Raw genomic sequence first — 20,350 nt, forward strand, 5'->3', positions numbered from 1 at the left:
AAGAAGTATGGAAGAAGGCAATGCAGGAAGAATATCAATCCATCATGAAGAATGGGGTTTGGGAAATCGTTCCTAGACCTAGTGACAAATTGGTTGTCACCTCCAAATGGATCTACAAGATCAAGCACGTTGTTGATGGAAGTATAGATAAATACAAAGCTAGATTTGTTGCAAGGGGTTTCTCTCAGAAGGAAGGCATAGATTATGAAGAAACTTTTGCACCCACTGCAATGTATACTACTGTTAGATCTTTGGTTTCATTGATTGCTACAACGGGATGGAATATCCATGAAATGGATGTGAAGATAGCATTTTTGAATGGGACCATAGATGAGGACGTATATATTGAGCAACTCGAAGGCTTTGAAGTAAATATAAAAGATACTCATGTTTGTAGACTCAAGAAGGCCCTATATGGTTTGAAGTAAGCTCCTAAGGCATGGTTCAGTCTTCATGAATATATTTGAGTCATTATGTAATGTACTTGTCAAAAAAATGAAAAAGAATTTTTTTATTATTATTACAATGACTTATTAAAGCATGGGTTTCATGCTTGGGTCATCTTTTATTAGTCAAAGTCCCCATTGTTGACTCCTAAGATTTATATCGAGTCATTAGAGTCATTGTACATTTTATGAGACCCTTCTTGGGCTTTTGAATCATGTAAAAAGATTTATTATTGAGTCAAATTAGGTATTTGACACCTCCACGCCAAGTCGGCCTCAGGAAGAACAAGTCAGCCTCAAACAAGGCAATTCGACCTCACCTCAAGCCTATTTATACAAAGAGATTGAATTCATTTGCAACACTCTCTCACTCACACACAAGTTCGATATCTAGAAGAAAGAGCTAGAAAAGTGCGAAAAAGAAAAGGAGGCTAAAAGAAGTGTGAAGTTGGAAAAAGAGAAAGGAAAAGAGAAAATCGAAGTTTTCAGCTATCTCTCTCTCTCTCTCGTTTTGATTCCTCTAGGAGATCGAAGTTTTTCTTGTCTAGTCGACGTTGCTGTCGCTGCCATTTGCTAGGTCGAAGTGTTATTGCTTCAAGGTCAAAATTTTGAGTCAAAGTTGCTAGAAGAGGAGGCTGACTTGGGGGTTGGAGGAGGTTTGCGTCTAGCTTGAATAGTCTCAAGAAAACTATTGAAGATATTTTCACTGGGTTTTCCCCTAGATAGGGGTTTTGCCCTGGCAAAGTGCCTACATCTTGTGTCTTGTGTATTTTCTGATATTCATACACACATAATTTGGTAATTGCTTGATGAAAGATAACATATTAAATAAGTAAAAGAAGCCAACATAATTCACAAGTAATTATCAAGAAAGAGAAATCTAACCCTAATTCTACTAGCATTGATTTCTCAACATATTGTACTCAGAATTTTCTCACTGTTGCTTTATAATAAAAACCCTTAATTGTTGCGTCAGTTTTCCCACATTGGGTTTTTCCGGGGACATTTGTCCAAAAATAATTGTCATTCTTTTGTGTGTGCCAGTATTTTCTCAGTGTCCAGTTTTCCTTCTGTAGTATTTTTATTTGTGAAGATTGTAGTGTGATTAATTCGTTGTTGTCGTAGCAATAAACTGCTAAATTAATTTACAATTAGAAGAATTAATTCTAGTTACTGCAATAGAATTTCAACAGTGTGACATTTATTGTACTCGGAATTTTCTCGCTATTGCTTAGCAATAAAAACCCTCAATTGTTGCACCAGTTTTCCCACATTGGGTTTTTCTGGGGACGTTTGTCCAAAAATAATTGTCATTATTTTATGTGTGTATGCCAGTTTTTTTTAAGTTTCTAATTTATCTTTTGCAATATTTTTATTTGTGAAGATTGCAGTGTGATTAATTCGTTGTTGTCGTAGCAATAAACTATTAAATTAATTTATAGTTAAAAGAATTAATTCTAGTTGTTGCAATAGAATTTCAGTAGTGAAATTTTCACAAAGTTGGCACAAATTTCTAAGCAAGAGAGCACATAAATCGATTTGCTACAACACAATTTCCAAGGAATTTTGGGCATGAATTCAACAAGATAAGTTTGTTGTGCTGACTGTCATTAACTGTTCTAATAAATTCTCTGATAATAAATAAAATATCCCTCTCACTGGTTTTCCCTTTGAGGTTTTTCCAGGGTCATTGGACCAAAAAATCATTGTGCTAAATTTGTGTCGTTGTTGCATTTATTCTCAGTGAAAGTGAAAGAGTAGAGTAGGCTTATGTGTTCATGCTTTAGCAAATATTCATGTTTAAAAATAACAACATAAATCTATGTTGGGTTGGGCATTAAACTGATGTGATTCCTAACACTGAAACCAGGTTGGGCCTACAACTTTCTACATGGTATTAGAGTACTGGTGAGAAGATCTACTGACAAACCCTGAGAAACAGTGACCAAGTAATTAGAAACATGTGTTGCAGTACCTGCAGGGTACAATGGATTATGGTATTGACTATGTTCAGGGAGATGGAGTCAAACTGACTAGCTACACAATCTTAGATTGGGCAGGATGTGTTGGTGACAGGAAAAGTACTTTTGAGTGTTTCTTTAGGTTGGGTTCAGCAGTAATGTCATTGTTCAACAGGAAGCAACAGCCAGTAGCACTGAGTTCTACCGAGACAAATTATATGGCAGCTAATCAGGCTAGTTGTGAGGCCATTTGCCATCACAAGATGTTGGTGTGTTTATTTGGTTAGGGGTTGAGTCCTACGGTGATCTACTATGATAATCAGAGTTGCATTAAATCACGAAGAACTAGTGTTCCATGACAGGTCAAAACACAGGAGCAATACAGCTTGAGTATTTATCTACTAATGAGTAGGTGGTCGACATTCTCACCAAGTCCTTGCCAAGGGAAAAGCATGTTTACTTCAGAGATAAGATGTGAGTGGTAAGAAACACTTTCCTCGGTAAGAGGGAGTGTTAGAAAAAGAGTACCAAGGATAAGTGTTCCTAAGGTTTGGTGTCTAGCTTAGGAAAGAGTGTCCTAATGTGACCCCTACTAAAGTTTAAACATTATGGGAAGTAAAATTAACATGAGTTGATAAGGCATAAAGTCATAAAGTGACTTTAAGAGAAATAACGTCATAAAGTGACTTTATAAACATAAAGTCATAAAGTACCTTTTGAGTAATTAATAAAAAGGGGACCAAGGGGAAAAGGTGTCTCATGGGTAAATGAGAGATTAGATCTCCACCCTTGATATAATTGGCTAAGATCTATTCTCAACCATTAGATCTTAGGGTTGGGTCTCTCTTCTTAATGAGAGAACAAAAGGGAAAAAGCGGAGGGGAGAAGGCACTATTTGATCTTTTTTTCATGAAAATTAGAGAGTAGAAAAGGAGTTTGAGAAGAAAAGGTTAGCAGGAGGAGAGTATAACAAGTAGAGGAGCAAGGACAAATAGTACAAATTTCAAGGTACCGTCTAGCAAACAGGCACTATACTACCATGAATTTCGAGGGCAATTATTGCAAACTGAACATGCATGATTTTCTAGGGACTCGGGCATGAAAATCGAGAAGTTGCAACATTGTTGTTGTGTTGTCAGGGCAACAAATCTTAGGTACGAAATTTGAGGTACTATTGCACAAATTTTGATAAGTTTTGGGTGTGATTTAGGGTTTGACAGAGCTGTCAGAGCTTCTATAGCAACACAAAAATCAAGAAAGTATGAGTAGAAATTTGAGGTTTATTTGGCACGAGATTCAAGGGTACTGACAACAACATTTATCGTTGTCATACAGTACTAAAGTTAGCACAAATTTCTAAGCAAGAGGGCACAAAAACCGAGTAGCAGCTACAACACAATTTCCAAGGAATCTTGGGCATGAATTCAGGGAGATAAGTTCATTATGCTTACTATCATTAATTGTTGTAATAAATTCTCTAATAATTAATAAAATATCCCTCTCTTTGACTAGTTTTCCCTTCGGGGTTTCCCAAGTTCATTGGACCAAAAAATCATTGTGTTAAATTTGTGAGACTATTGCATTTATTCTCAATGAAAGTGAAAGAGTAGAGTAGGCTTATGTGTTTTATGCTTTAGCAAATATTCGTGTTTAAAAACAACAACATAAATCTATGTTGGGTTGGGCATTAAACTGATGTGATTCTTAAAACTAAAACCAGTTTGGGCCTACAATTTTCTACATGGTATCAAAGCAGTGGTGAGCAGATTTGTTGACAAATGCTGAGAAACAATGAGAAACATGTGTTGCAATACCTGCAGAGTACATTGGATTATGGTCTGGACTATGTTTAGGGGGATGGAGTCTGACTGACTGGCTACACAAACTCAAATTGGGTAGGATGTGTTAGTGACAGGAAGAGTACTTTTGGGTGTTGCTTCAAGGTCAGTTTGGCAGTAGTGCCATGGTTTAGCAAGAAGCAATGGTTAGTAGCACTGAGTTATGCCAACACAAAGTATATGGTAGTTAGTCAGGCTAGTTGTGAAGCCATTTGGCTTTGCAAGATGCTAGTGTGTTTATTTGGTCAGGGGTTGAGGCCTACAGTGATCAACTGCGATAATCAGGGTTGCATTAAACTCACGAAGGATCCAATGTTTCATGACAGGTCAAAACACATAGGGATCAGGTACACTTCATCCATGACTGTGTTCAGAGAGTCTCAAAGTAGCAATACAGCTTGAGTATTCATCTATTGATGAGTAGGTGGTCGACATTCTCACCAAGTCCTTGCCAAGGAGCAAGCATGTTTACTTGAAAGATGAGAGCGGTGAGAAACACTTTCCTCTGTAAGAGGGAGTGTTAGAAAAGGAGTACCAAGGACAAGTGTTCCTAAGGCTTGGTGTCCAGCATAGGAAAGAGTCCCTTAATGTGACCTCCTTTACTTAACTTTATGGGAAATAAAGTTAAAGTGAGTTTATAAGGCATAAAGTCATAAAGTGACTTAAGAGAAATAAATTCATAAACTGACTTTATAAACATAAAGTCATAAAGTACCTTTTGAGTAATTAATGAAAAGGGGAATAAGGGGAAAAGGTGTCTCATGGGTCAATGAGAGATTAGATCTCCACCCTAGATCTAATTAGATAAGATCTAATCTCAACCATTAGATCTTAGGGTTAGGTCTCTTTTCTTAATGAGAGAACAAAAGGGAAAAAGCAAACGGGAGAAGGCACCATTTGAACATTTTCTTCATAAGAATTGAAGAGGAGCAAAGGAGTATGAGAGGAAAAAGTTAGCAGAGGAAGAAAGTACAAGAAGTACAGGAGCAAGGACAAATAGTATGAATTTGAAGGTACCCTCAGCAGACTGCCGCTGTACCAGTGCAAATTTTGAGAGCAGTAATTACAGACTAAAGTTGCACGATTTTCGAGGGACTCAAGCATGAAAATTGAGAAGTTGTAGCATTGTTATCCTGCTTCCAGAGCAACAAATCTCAGGTGTGAAATTCGAGGTATTGCTGCACAAATTTTGAGAAGTTTTGCGTGTGTTTTTCAAGGGTTTTACAGAGTTGTTGGAGCTGCTACAACAACATGGAAATCGAGAAAGTCTGGGAAGAAATTTGAGGGGTAATTTGGCATGAAATTCAAAGGGACTCACAACAGCATTTATTTTTGTTAGACAGTATTGAAGTTGGCACAAATGTCTGGGCAAGAGGGCACAAAAATAGAGGAGCAGCTACAGCACAGTTTCCAAGGAATTTTGGGCATGAATTTAGGGAGATAAGTTCATTATGATTACTGTCATTAACTGTTGTAATAAATTCTCTAATAATAAATCAAATATCCCTCCCTCTCACTTGTTTTCATTTTTGGGGTTTTTCCAGGGTCATTGGATCAAAAAATCACTGTTTTAAATTTGTGCGATTGTTGCATTTATTCTCAGTGAAAGTGAGAGTAGAGTGGGCTTATGTGTTTCATGCTTTAGCAAATATTGATGTTTAAAAACAATAGCATAGATCTATGTTGGGTTGGGCATTAAACTGATGTGATTCCCAAAACTAAAACTGGGTTGGGCCCACAATTTTCTAGATGATATCAGAGCTGTGGTAAGCAGATCTGCTGACAAACACTGAGAAATAGTGACCAAGCAGTGAGATATATGTGTTACGGTACCTGCATGGTACAGTGGATTATGGTCTGAACTATGTTCAAGGGGATGAAGTCAGACTGACTGACTACACAGACTCAGATTGGGCAGGATGTTTTGGTGACAGGAAGAGTACTTTTGTGTGTTGCTTCAGGTTGGGTTCAACAGTATTGTCATGGTTCAGCGAGAAGCAACGGTTAGTAGCACTAAGTTTTGTCGAGTTAGAGTATATGGCAGCTAGTCAAGTCAGTTGTGAGGCCATTTGGCTTTGCAAGATGTTGGTGTGTTTATTTGGCCCAATGTTGAGGCCTATGGTGATCTACTACGAGAATCAAAGTTGCATTAAACTCACGGAGAATCCAGTGTTTCATGACATATCAAAACACATAGGGATCAGGTACCACTTCATCCGTGGATGTGTTCAAATAGAAGCAGTACCACTTGAGTATTTATCTACTGATGAGCAGTTGGCCGACATTTTCACCAAGTCCTTGCCAAGGGGAAAGCATGTTTACTTCAGAGATAAGATGGGTCTGGTGAGAAACACTTTCCTCGGTAAGAGGGAGTGTTAGAAAAGTACCAAGGACAAGTGTTCCTAAGTCTTGGTGTCTAGCCTAGGAAACAGTGTCCTAATTTGACACCATTTACTTAATTTTATGAGAAATAAAATACAGTGTGTTTATAAGGCATAAAGTCATAAAGTGGCTTTAAGAGAAATAAAGTCATAAAGTAACTTTATAAACATCAAGTGACTTCAACGGAAATAAAGTCATAAAGTGACTTTATAAACATGAAGTCCTAAATTACCTTTTCAGTAATTAATGAAAAGGGGACTAAGGGGAAAAGGTGTCACATGGGTCAATGAGAGATTAGATCTCCACCCTTGGTCTAATTGGCTAAGAACTTATCTCATCCATTAGATCTCAGGGTCAGGTCTCTCTTCTTAATGAGAGAACAAAAAGGAAAAAGCAAAGGGGAAAAGGCACCATTTGAACATTTTCTTCATGAGAATTGGAGAGAAGGAGCAAAGGAGTCTAAGAGGAAAAAGTTAGCAGAGGAAAGAGAGTACAACAAGTACAAGAGCAAGGACAAACAGTATGAATTTCAAGGTACCCTCTAGCAGACTGCCACTATACCAGTGTGAATTGCAAGGGCAGTAATTGCAAACTGAAGTTGCATGATTTTCAAGAGATTCGGACTTGAAAATTGTAATATCCCTTATCAGGAATATTCCTCAAACACAAGCAAACTCCAACCAGAGATGGACTGGGAGGGAATTTACCAGATATGTTGTCTTTGAAAAGAGGACGAGATCTAGAGGCTACCTGGCCCTTTCCAGACTCTGTCTAAGAGTAAAGGAGAAAACACACAAGTGGTATAGTAGCCGGAAAGCTCAAAGAGATAAAAATAACAACAATGCAACATATAACAATATAACCATAAGCAGATACTCAAGAAATGCAGAGAGAAATGCTAAGCCATTTTATTATACTGAGTAATAGAATGAGTACAGGAGGTGATCAGAAAGATGGCACCTCGACTTGCACAAGGCAAGTGAAGAAATACACTCAGAATAGCAAAGGAATGGCCTCTCTCTGAACTGCGTCCAAGCTGTTGGAGAACTGCCGTGCTGCTGCTGCTGCTAGAAATCAAATGAGGATTTGGGGCTGTTCCCCTCCTTAGAAAATGCTGAAACTCTGGAATCGGATTCTACTCAGAAAAACCTAGAAAGCTTTTCTGAAATGGCTGACCCCCGAAAATCGCCCCCTTGAGGACCCACACAATCCCTCAAGGCTCTGCGCTGCTGCTGAAATGAACCCACCACAACTCTGCCTGAAACTCAGCCAAAATCCTCCAATATGCAAGGGTTGATCCCCTGCTCAACCTCCCAGCACAAATCCCCTTGCAAAACCTCAATCCAGAACTCCTGCCAGAAAGAACTGCGTCATCCCTCTCAAGACTACACAGTCATGCAAGATGCTCAATCCTCCTGCCAAAATGCTGATGAAACTACTGCAACAATATTGATAGAAATACCTTGCTTGAGCAGGCACCCGAAGTCCCCGGGGGCTAAGGGTGAGATCTCCGAACGAAGACACTTAATGCACTAAACAATGCTGCAGACTAGCTAAACAACCAGCGTGCTCTAAGTCGAAGTGATTAGCTCAAATGCACATAATCGAATGCCAAAATGAGGAGGCTCCTCTCTCCTTTATAACGTTGGCCTCTCTCAATCCCAAGGCTCACCTCCTCCAACGTAGCTTTCCTCTTGCCATGTGTTTCTCACCATCTGCGCAGTCACTCCATGTGTCTACGTGGGCCCCTCCTCTTCATGGTTCTTTGGGCCCCCTTGGCTCACCTTTTAAGTTACAATGTTGTGCTACTAGGGAGTGTCTTTATTCATGAAGTGAGTATGTCCCCCTCTCCTCACCTTTTTATTTATAAACAGCTATAGAAGGCAAAATTGAGCAAAATCGAATATTCCAATTAGCCATGGCTAATTAGGAATATTACAGTCTCCCCCAGCAAAATGTTGCTTGTCCTCAAGCAACTGAAGTGATGGATGTTGCAAGATCTTCTCACTCTCCCAAGTGGCATCCTCATCCGATAAATTCTTCCACCTCACCAAGAATTCCCAAACTGTCCTGCTCCGCAGCCGCCTCTCCTTGGTATCAATAATAGTATCTGGCTGCAACACCAAATGCCCCTCATCATCCGTGGGTGGTAGCTCATCTATCACTGTCACATGTTGCCCCAATGCCTTCTTCAGGCATGATACATGAAAAATGTTATGAATCTTGCTGCCTTGGGGCAGCTCCAACTCATATGCAACCTGTCCAATCCTATGTATCACCTTGTATGGCCCATAAAAGCGGGGCTTGAGTTTCTCAGCCCCCTTCTGCTTCAGTGATGACTGTCGGTATGGCTGTAATCGTAGGTAGATCAGGTCCCCTACCTCAAACTATCTCTCCATCCGACCCCTATCAGCATACAACTTCTGCTAGCTTTGCGCTATAGCCATATTATCCTTGAGAGCTTGGAGAATATCCTGACTCTCTTGGATCCAAATCTTGGCTCTCGGAGCCTTGCTAGCACCAAACATCACGTCAACAAAAGATAAAGGATGATATCCATTCAAATCATAGAATGGTGACATACTGATGGACATGTGATGTGTAGTGTTGTAGCAGTACTCCCCCAAATGCAGCCACTTCAGCCATGCTCTCTCTTGCCCACTAACATAGTTATGCAAGTAGCCCTCCAGCCACTTGTTAACTATCTCTATCTGCCCGTCCGTCTGTGGGTGATAACTAGTACTCGGTGTCAACTCCGTCCCCACCAACCGGAAAAGCTCCTACCAAAACCTGCCCATGAAACGGTTGTCCCTGTCACTGATGATGGTCTTAGGAAGACCATGTAGTCTGAAGACATCTTTAAAGAACAACTCGGCCACCTATGCTGCTGTGTAGTGTGCGGATATGGCGAAGAAATGTGTGTACTTTGTCAGTCGATCAATGACGACAAAGATACAATCCTTGCCCTGCACCATGGGCAACCCTGTGATGAAATCCATCAAAATAATCTCCCATTTCCCCTTTGGAATGGGAAGAGGCTGCAATAATCCTACGGGATGGCTCATCTCCCCCTTGTTCCTCTGGCAAACATCGCACTCCCGAACATGCTGGAGTACGTTCTCCTTGAGGCCCTTCCATGAGAACTTCTCTCTAATGGCCCTGTAGGTTTTGGTAAACCCCTGATGACCTGCCAATGGTGAATCATGTGACGCCTGAAGTATCTTCTTCTTGCGCTGAGACCCCTCAGTCAAGAAGATCTAGTCCCTGTAGTAGATGATCTCATTGACCACCCTGTACCTTCATCCGCCACCTGCCCATCCAAAACCTCACATGCAAATCTATCCTTGGAGTACTCTACTAAGAGTCAAGCCCTCCAGTCTGCGTCCAAGCTCATAAGAGATAACGTGGCTGGCCTATGTGAAAGGGCATCTGCTACCACGTTGTTCTTACCCTTGACATACTCAATGTCAAAGTCATATGCTTGGATCTTGCTGATCCACTTCTGCTACCTCTCCTGTAGCTGCTTTTGCTCCAAAAAGAACTTGAGGCTGTTGTGATCAGTCCTCACCCTGAACCTGTTACGCACCAAATACTACCGGTACTTAGCCAATGCATGCAAGATGGCCAACATCTCCTTGTCGTATATAGAATACAACCTCTCGTGCGGAAGGAGCTTCCGGCTCTCAAAGGCTATAGGGTGACCTCCCTGCATCAACACTACACCGATTCCCTCTCCCGACGCATCACACTCCAAAACAAATGGCTGCGTGAAATCCGGCAACACAAGCACTAGGCAGCGGCTCATAACCTCCTTGAGCTTGTCAAAGGCTCGCTGCGCTGTATCCGACCAACTGAATGCCCCCTTCCTCATCAAATCTGTCAGGGGTGCAGCAAGCTGTGAGAAACCCTTGACGAACTTCCGGTAGTAAGTACAAATGCCAATGAATCCTTGAAGTTCCATCGCGTTTCTCGGCTCCGGCCAATCTCTGATGGCCCTAATCTTCTCCTCATGGACCCTCACTCCGTCCACTCCTATGATGTCTCCCAAGTATAACATCTTCGTCAACCCAAACTCACATTTGGAGAGCTTGGCATAGAACTGTTGCTCCTCCAAGATGCGCAATACTGTCTCAATGTGCTGGAGATGCTCCTCCCAAGTCCTGCTGTAAATCAGGATATCATCAAAAAACACCAACACAAACTTCCTTAAGTGACTACGGAAGATGTGATTCATGCAAGACTGGAATGTAGCTGGGGCGTTGGTTAGCCCGAAGGGCATCACCAAAAACTCAAAGTGCCCATAGTGACACCTGAAGGCGGTCTTAGGAATGTCCTGCTCCCTCATGCGAATCTGATGGCACCCAGATCTCAAATCAATCTTTGAGAAGAACCGTGCTCCTCTCAACTCATCCATCAACTCATCGATCCTGGGTATGGGGTATCTGTTCTTCAGGGTCTTCTTGTTCAGGGCCCTATAGTCAATGCACATCCTCAAGGTGCCGTCCTTCTTCTTCACCAACACGACGGAAGAAGCAAAAGGACTCGTGCTCAGCCGAATGTGCCCAAGAGCCAGCAACTCCTGAATGGCCCGCTCAATCTCATCCCGATAGGCCTTGGGATGCCTATAGGGGGTAGTAATCACTGCTTGTATGCCCTGCTCAAGCTCAATAGTGTGCTCAAACCCCCGGTCCGGTGGCTGTCCCGGCGGAATCTCCCCAAATACTATGGCATACCGATCAAGGATGGACTGTATCTCCGGGTGCACTGTCTGCCCTGTAGTCCCTGTCTCTGATGCACACAGCTCTACTGCCCACTCTATGTCTCCCTTCCGGAAGACTACCTCCATCCGATGAGCCGAAACGGTCTGAGGTGGATATGTATGCTGTCTCATACCTTCTCATGCCTTCCTGTCTTCTCATCATCCCACTCCATCTCTAGGGTCTTCCAATCTGTCATGACCTTCCCTAGAGTGATGAGCCACTGAACACCTAGTATCATGTTGGTGTCCTGAATATCAACCACGAAAAAGTGGTCAGTCAATGTGTAAGTGCCCATCGTCACGGATAACTTTGGTACATAACGTGCACACACCATGGTCTGATCTCCTGGGACCAAAACTGAAAACCCATCGAAGCTCTCTGTCTGTATACCTCTCCGCTCAACCATCTGTGCATCGATGAAGTTGTGGGTTGCCCCACTGTTAACCAAAACTGATACTCGTTGGCCACGTACTGTCCCCCGTATGTGCAGCGTCAAATACGTGGGAACTCCTCGCAATGCTGCAAGGGCTCCTCCGGCAGGTGCAAAAGCTGCACCACCCACTGCTGGTGGTGGAGGTGGCAAACGATCCTGCGCGACATGACTACCTCCTGCCTCCACATCATCCTCCTCATCCTCTTCCCCGCTGCTCTTGGAGAAGACCTCAATAAAATGTGCTTTGCCAGCAACACATCTATGTCTCGGTGCCCACGGCTCCTGACAGGTGAAGCACAACCGCTTCTTCTTCAACTCCCTCCTGGCATCATCATCAATCTGTACTTGTCCTGGATTCCCCTTCGGAGGCGGAATCCTCACATCCTTCCCCTTAGGCTGGAAAGCCTGTCGCTGGGGGTAAGGTGTCCGGGTCCTGGGTAAGACATCCTGTAAGTCTCGGGTCCTGCTAATAGCATCCTGAAGGGTGGTTGGTCTAGCAGATCTGACTAGACCCCGAAGTGGCTCTGCTAACCCCTCAACATTAATGTAAATCCTCCGTGCCGCGGACAAATCTGGCACCATCACTGAAACCCTCAAGAAATCTGAAATGTAGGTCTCTGGGCTCCTAGTCTGTTTGAGCCTCGTCAGCTCCACAAAGTGCTATTCCGGGTCCCTCCGGTCAAACCTCTCCATCAATCTCTTGGTGAACTCGGCATATGTTGTCACTGTGGAGTGTCTGAGTGTAACCATTCCATGGAACCACCAATCGTGGGCCTCACCATCCAAATGTAATGTCGCCACCTTGATGGCCTCCATCTCTGACATCTGGTTACGCTGGAAGTAAATGTCCAGCTTCTCCACCCAAGACTTTGCCGAACTGTTTGATGAACCATCAAACGTGGGCAAGTGGAATCTACTAGCTACACAGTGGGTGTCACCATCATGATAATGCCGGTACCCTCTATGATGGTCGCGGGGTCTACTATCCTGTTGGAGCTGAACAAAGTCTCTGAATGAGAGAGCCTCCCTGAACTCCTACCCATAAGCCTGGTATTCTGCAAAATAATCGCCCATATGACCAGGCTCTGCCTCCTGCTGAGCTCCGGCCCCTGTGTCTGCTGCTAAGAAAGTGGGCATGGCAGAGCGTGTAGGGGCATGTGAGGCCACCTGCTCAGTAGTATCACACAGCCACGCTGCTCTGGCAAATGGTGGGATGCACCCAATCCCTCACCACCCTGGAAAACCCATGGGCTCTCACGTTCTCTAGCCTCTACTGCCATGAATCTCTGCCCCATCACCTCAATCTGCCTCAACAAATCCTGTACTGATTTGAGGAGCATGTCCGCAAATCTCTTCCCGTCATCATCTGCCATCGGATCCTCCTGCTCTGCATCCACCACAGGCTCCTCCTGTTCTGCATCCACCACCGGAACATAGTCTCTCTCTCCGTATGTGTTCTCCAACCTATGCCTAGTGTCTCTGTATCTCCTACCTCTGTAACAAATGTAGGGCTTTTCCCTCGGTGTCATAGATTGCTAACTCCACAGGCTGAGCCAGATCTATGCTCTGATACCACTGTAATATCCCTTATCAGGAATATTCCTCAAACACAAGTAAGCTCCAACCAGAGATGGACTGGGAGGGCATTTACCAGATATGTCGCCTCTGAAAAGAGGACGAAATCTGGAGGCTACCTGGCCCTTTCCAGACTCTGTCTAAGAGTATAGGAGAAAACACACAAGTGGTATAGTAGCCGGGAAGCTCAAAGAGATAAAAATAACAACAGTGCAACATATAACAATATAACCATAAGCAGATACTCAAGAAATGCAGAGAGAAATGCTAAGCCATTTTATTATACTGAGTAATAGAATGAGTACAGGAGATGATCAGAAAGATGGCACCTTGACTTGCACAAGGCAAGTGAAGAAATACACTCAGAATAGCAAAGGAATGGCCTCTCTCTGAACTGCGTCCAAGCTGCTGGAGAACTGTCGTGCTGCTACTGCTGCTAGAAATCAAATGAGGATTTTGGGTTGTTCCCCTCCTCAGAAAACGTTGAAACTTTGGAATCGAAATCTACTCAGAAAAACCCAGAAAGCTTTTCTGAAATGGTCGACCCCCGAAAATCGCCCCCTTGAGGACCCACGCAATCCCTCAAGGCTCTACGCTACTGCTGAAATGAACCCACCACAACTCTGCTTGAAACTCAGCCAAAATCCTCCAATATGCAATGGCTGATCCCTTGCTCAACCTCCCAGCACAAATCCCCCTGCAAAACCTCAATCCAGAACTCCTGCCAGAAAGAACTGCGTCATCCCTCTCAAGATTGCGCAATCATCCAAGATGCTCAATCCTCCTGCCAAAATGCTGATGAAACTACTGCAAAATTATTGATGGAAATACCTTTCACAAGCAGGCACTCGAAGTCCCTCGGGGCTAAGGGTGAGATCTCCAAACTAAGACACTCAATGCACTAAACAGTGCTGCAGACTAGCTAAACAGCCAGTGTGCTCTAAGTCGAAGTGACTAGCTCAAATGCACATAATCGAATGCCAAAATGAGGAGGCTCCTCTCTCCTTTATAGCGTTGGCCTCTCTCAATCCCAAGGCTCACCTCCTCCAACGTAGCTTTCCTCTTGCCACATGTTTCTCACCATCTGCGCAGTCACTCCATGTGTCTACGTGGGCCCCTCCTCTCCGTGGTTCTTTGGCCCCCCTTGGCTCACCTTTTAAGTTACAACGTTGTGCTACTAGGGAGTGTCTTTATTCATGAAGTGAGTATGTCCCCCTCTCCTCACCTTTTTATTTATAAACAGCTATAGAAGGAAAAATTGAGCAAAATCAAATATTCCAATTAGCCATGGCTAATTAGGAATATTACAAAAATCGAGAAGTTGCAGTGCTGTTATTGTGCTGTCAGAGAAGCAAATCTCAGGTATGAAATTTGAGGTACTACTGCACAAATTTTGAGAAGTTTTGGGTGTGATTTTCAAGGGTTTGACAGAGCTGTCAGAGCTCCTACAACAGCATGGAAATCGAGTGTCTGGGAAGAAATTGGATGGGTTATTTGGGACGAGATTCGAGGGTACTGACAGCAGCATTTATTGCTGTCAGCAATCAGACAGTACTGAAGTTGGCACAGATTTCTGAGCAAGAGGGCACAGAAATGAAGGAGCAGCTACAGCACAGTTTCCAAGGAATTCTGGGCATGAATTCAGGGAGATAAGTTCACTGTGTTCACTGTCGTTAACTGCTGTAATAAATTCTCTGATAATAAATAAAATATCTCTCTCATTAGTTTCCCCTTTTTCCCGTGTTCATTGGACCAAAAAATCAGTGTTATTGTGTGACTGTTGCATTTATTCTCAGTGAAAGTGAGAGTAGAGTAGGCTTATGTGTTTCATGCTTTAGCAAATATTCATGTTTAAAAACAGCAGCATAAATCTATGTTGGGTTGGACTTTAAACTGATATGATTTTTAAATCTGAAACTGGGTTGGGCTTACAATTTTCTATATGTTGCACATTTGTTTGTGCTTCATCTCATGCACATGTCATCTCAACCCTGGCGTACTTCACTGTGAACTATACCTCCTGTATTCATCCTTTGCATCATTGACTTACACGTATGCTCCCTTATCTCTGCTATATGTGCATTATCATCCTTTGCTCTCTTCATCACTTTTGTTTCTTTTGTATAGCAACTGTTTCTAACCCTGTGCATGATGCTTCTTTATCACAATTACCTACTTTCTTGTCCCATGAATCTCTCCCCTGTGTGGAAACTTGGCTAGTTTGTTTCCTGCAAAAAAAGGAGTTAAACCTATCTGTGCTCCATCCAAGGGGAAGGCCTAAATGGATCTTACTATCGAAGTGCTGTTGTAGTTCTTTAGACACTGATTACCTAGGCTTGCCAAGTCATTGTGAGGACACTAATCTAGGAATTTTAGATGCACTAACTCCACCAACTATATCACAGATCCAAAACAGATTTTTTATGCAACATAAGTGGCATTCTGTTTGTGATCGCAAACCAGAAAACTGTAATCAACCAAGGTGTCTTTCCATTCAATGCGTTTACAACCCATTTTGCTACTAGAAGTGCTCGCTGCTGATCAAAGATACATGGAACAAGCACTTTTGTACTTATGTTTGTGTATCTTGTGTTCTTGTTTTTTGGTGTATTTTGTTTTTTCTCATGTCAACTGTGAGAATGCATCAATAAGGATGTTACAAAATGGACAAGGATATCGTACATAATTTAGAAAACCTCTACTCCTGCAAAAGGGAAAAGGAAAGTAATCCTTGAACTTATAGCTCAAATATGGAAACATATTTTATGTAAATTTCTATATATTAAATAGCCAAAAGTATTCATGTATTTCTTGCATTTTATATCCACTGGATTGTGGCTTAGTGGTTGGCCTGTGTTACTATATTTGTAACAGAGTAGGATAATGGGCCAATCTTTTCACCCATTTCCATCTGGTGAAAATAATTAGAAGCCAAAACAATGATTGTTTATGGTAATCTGGCCAAAATTTTGTTTTGTTTTGATGAAATTGTACATATCAGATCCATAAATTGCACAATCCAAGTGTAATAGGGATTTGTGGGACTTGAATCCATTTGTGCATCAGAATCTGCAATTTCAGGTAGATTCCATGGTGAATTTTCAATAAAGATTGAATCACCAGATTCTGGTAAGGACACATTAAAAAAAGGGAAAATTGTTGGGCTGATAACTTGGGGCATGGTGTTGTCATATAAGGTTATAAACAGCACAGATTCAAACCCCGGTGACTGTAGAACCCTTGTGCATCTGAGGGAAGGCATTTGACCTGATCTTTTATCCCTTTTTTCTTATTCTATATTAATGACCCAAAAAAAAACAGAAATGTTGCACACTGAGTTACATTACATAGTATTCTATGATGTCAACTTCAAGGGACAAAAGAAAGAGATATACATTTCTAAGTGATTTTTCCAATTGCAGGTTTGGATTCACAATATCGATTTTGGCAGTTTAGTATATGAGGTAGAAAGAATTTGTGATGGTTCTGGAGAAGACCCAACATGCAGCAGGTATCCAATTTTGCATTTGTCTATGACCAAGTTCTCGATTATATCTGTTTAGATTTTTCTTTTTTCAGAATTTTCCACTCAAAATCTTGGAGTTTGAGATTAATAAAGGTAACATACAGCTTGTTTCTCTGAAGGAATTGACTTAAATCTCATATCCAAAATGACCTCAATATAGCATGTTGCCTAGAAACTGATAGGTCTGTAACTCGATGCCCCTACCTACAGTTCTTGCATCAGTGGGGAATCACCGTGTTTGTCTGCTGGAATTTGATAGTATGGTTGATGAGTGATAATTGGGTATCTTCGGCCTGGACACAGTTTTAGATTGTTGAACTTCAATTATGTGATTTTGATCTGTTTATGATCTTGAAAATTTAACATTCACAATTACCTACTCTGGATTGCCACCTCAAACATGATTAATAAACTAGAAATCAGCGTTAGAACACCGCTGTTGAGTTTTACTTAGTACACAACTTTTTTTTTAAACAGAAACATTTGTGTTTATTACCCATGGATAGAGCTGCTCTACAATTTTATCACTTCACATGCTTCACACTTATCCGTCTTCTTTATTTTTTACTGGAGCCTGCACGCCAGGATTTGAATGAATCATCTTACAAAATGTGCTTCAACTTGCTTCTAGACCACAGCCTTGTGGACACTCTCTACTTCACTTTGCATGAAGCATATGGTGTCCTTTTTCTCTGATTTGTTGAGTCAGGTTTCCACATGTTAGAAAATTATCATACGCTGTATGAAACCCATACATCTAATGTTGGCACTGAATTTTACTATACAGCAGGTAAGCTACTGGTGTAAAGAGTAGCCCTAAGGGAGAATCTTAAAGGGACCTATATCTATGAGCTGTTCTTTTCCAGAAATATCAATCACATTTAGTTTCTAAAGTAGATTTCTATTTCTCTGCTCTGAGGTGCTGTTAACTCTTTGATTTATATATCTTGAAGGCAATAAGAACCATAGTTACTAGACTCACAAGTCAAACATGTGATTCCCCGGAGTTTGATTCTGATAGGACCCTAAATGATTTTTTCCCAATTGCAACGGTCACACTTATTTGACCGAATTTGACTCGGTGAATGCAAGTTTGATATGCAATTAATCACGAGTCTAACGTCGTTTTGCAATTATTCCTGAATCAAACTCAAATTGACCTAGTTAGACTTGCTCAATTTCAGCTTTGTGGGGCGTGTGTAAAAATTTGTATATTCCTTTTTGGGGGGTGGGGCTGGGGGGAGGCGTACTTCTCGAGTTTTTCTCAAAATTTCTCCATTTTGTTCCAATCCGAGAATCTCTTGGCACCTTTTCCTCGCTGAGTTTTTATCAATTCAAAGTCTGGTGTCATTGAGAACAACTGTTAGATTGCAGAAATCCTGTTCAGTCCTGCCTTATGTATTTCAGGTACTATAGATCGTAGTTGCTTCATTACACTATCCCATTCCTTTAAGGGGCTGTTCTGTATTCATTCTAACCTATGAAAGCACTACCAATCATAACTCACATTGCCCATCCGTGTCAAAAGAGGGTCCTACCCATACCCATGTGGAAGTGAGCTGTTTGGTCAGGTGAACCCGAATCCCAACCAATTCTGTATCCAGAGATAGATTGATTCCAAACGTGTAATCTAAGTAATAGAGGAAATGGCCTTTTTCTGGTTAATTCTGGTTAATTTTAACCAAAATACGGCAGAGACTTTTAAAAACTTGAGCTTAAGCTGTTTAATCTCTAGAATTCGAGTGCCCCGGGCATTTTTCAGGGTGCTGAATACATTTATGCATTCAAACATGTATTTTCAACAAGAAAAAAATCAGTTTTGCTTAAAATTGTATCACTGGATTCCGATGGAAAAGACAATTTCCTCTATAAGTTAGACTACACCGATTCCACAGAAAAGTCTAACTGTAGATTTAGTATGCCAACCCGAACCCTTGTCTCACCTACTTCATTGTGTTTGAAACTTTGAGCAGCTGACATTGATGCAGATCATTCATTTTGAAATCAGACAGCCGTTTTTATGTATTGTTGTTGGCCAATGTTGGTCTGTTAAGCTACTTGTGCTGTTTTCCATATATACCTGTTGGCCTTCTTGCTGAGTATATGCTTGCAGTTCCAGGATCTGCCTTTCTTTCATTTTTAGCGGGAGGAAAAGCAAAATTTAGATAGTTGGAACCTGGAATCACTAGACTATGACAGCAAGCTTCTAAGTTTTACTTCCCATGAATGCACGAGAAATATATGTAGGTTCTTCAACTAATTCATGGGTGTTTCTTGCAGATCAGTATCTGGTAACAGCATCACAGATCATCTAGAGTACTATGGTGTAAGCATGCAAGCAGAGACATGGGGAACGTGTGGATGGGTTGTGCAGGACGATCAGACTGGTGGGAACGACGGTAAAGTGGATATTGATATTGTTTCATTGGAGATGTCAACAAGCATGGATGCCTTGCCAAAAGCTAATCAATGATCATGAGATGAAATTTCTCTGATCCTTCCCTTACGCGAAGAAAGTTATAATATGTTTCATCTCTTTGAATACTTATCATTGTTGATGAAATTATGTACCACATTTAACTTGCAAATTTCTTGATATTTCTTGCCGATGAAAAGGTGATTCCCACATATAAGTTGCATTATTTCATGTTGAAGCTTAAATATGGGATCTCTAATTTTATTTCACTCAGTTTGTTTACACCAACATATGACTAGCTCATCTAATTCTACAAATTGTGAAAACAGAAAAGGATGGTAGTTTTGTAACATTTATTCATCACTGAGATTCATGAGAATAAGCAACTGTTATTAAGTTTGTCTTGGGTGTTATGGCAACTAGATGACTTTTTATTCTTATTTTTTATACCTTGCATGACTAAGTATGAAAAACTTCCTTGCAGCTTTAACCGATGTTTTCTGTTTTCATGGATTTTTCTTTGTATAAAAAGCATGTATCTTTTTGGGTGTACTGAAAGAAAGAAAGAAATCTTAAAGCAATATAGGTCATGCATGTTATTTAACCAATTAGGTTAATGTAATAAGTGCTGGCAGTGAAAGGTGATTAGATAATGCAATTCTTTAATTCACAAATAAAAGGTTTTCATTATATTGTATTAATGGTTTTTTATATGATAATTACATTTTTTTAAGTATTAATGTTTTTTTATAGGATATTTACATTTTTTAATGTCTTTCAAGATATGATCATTGCAGTCAGAGTAGTGAGGTGCTTTGTGGTTTACCATGGGAGAGATGTCACATTGTTGAGAAATCTAGGGCAAAGAGATGAGATGATTTCTCTAGCAATGATAACTGCTTGTGAAGCCTTTTTACTTTTCTTAATTAGGTTTTTCTTGACTTGATTATTATATGTGTTCTTCTTCATCAAACAGCTACAAAAACATAAAGGACTATGAGGCAAAGGACACA

At 41.2% G+C, this 20,350-nt stretch overlaps 1 protein-coding gene across 7 annotated transcripts in view; it reads left to right on the plus strand.

Annotated features, from left to right (window-relative positions):
• Nucleotides 1–19,736, plus strand: part of LOC149248810 (lipase-like) — a 430,114-nt gene extending 410,378 nt beyond the window's left edge. For 6 of the 7 annotated variants that reach the window (XM_089458547.1, XM_089458549.1, XM_089458546.1 and 3 more), the window contains 2 exons: nucleotides 16,818–16,906; nucleotides 19,202–19,736. In XM_089458547.1, the coding sequence (XP_089314673.1) occupies nucleotides 16,818–16,906; nucleotides 19,202–19,394 (282 nt within the window). In that variant the 3' untranslated portion in view covers nucleotides 19,395–19,736. The remainder of the gene's footprint in view (nucleotides 1–16,817; nucleotides 16,907–19,201) is intronic. The other variant, XM_089458552.1, reaches the window with a different exon arrangement.
• The last annotated feature ends 614 nt before the right edge of the window (nucleotides 19,737–20,350 follow it).

The sequence above is a fragment of the Pinus tabuliformis genome, chromosome 7 (genome assembly GCF_031772625.1).
Source record: "Pinus tabuliformis cultivar Carrire ecotype Pingquan chromosome 7, CPIR1, whole genome shotgun sequence".
Classification (NCBI taxonomy): domain Eukaryota; kingdom Viridiplantae; phylum Streptophyta; class Pinopsida; order Pinales; family Pinaceae; genus Pinus; species Pinus tabuliformis.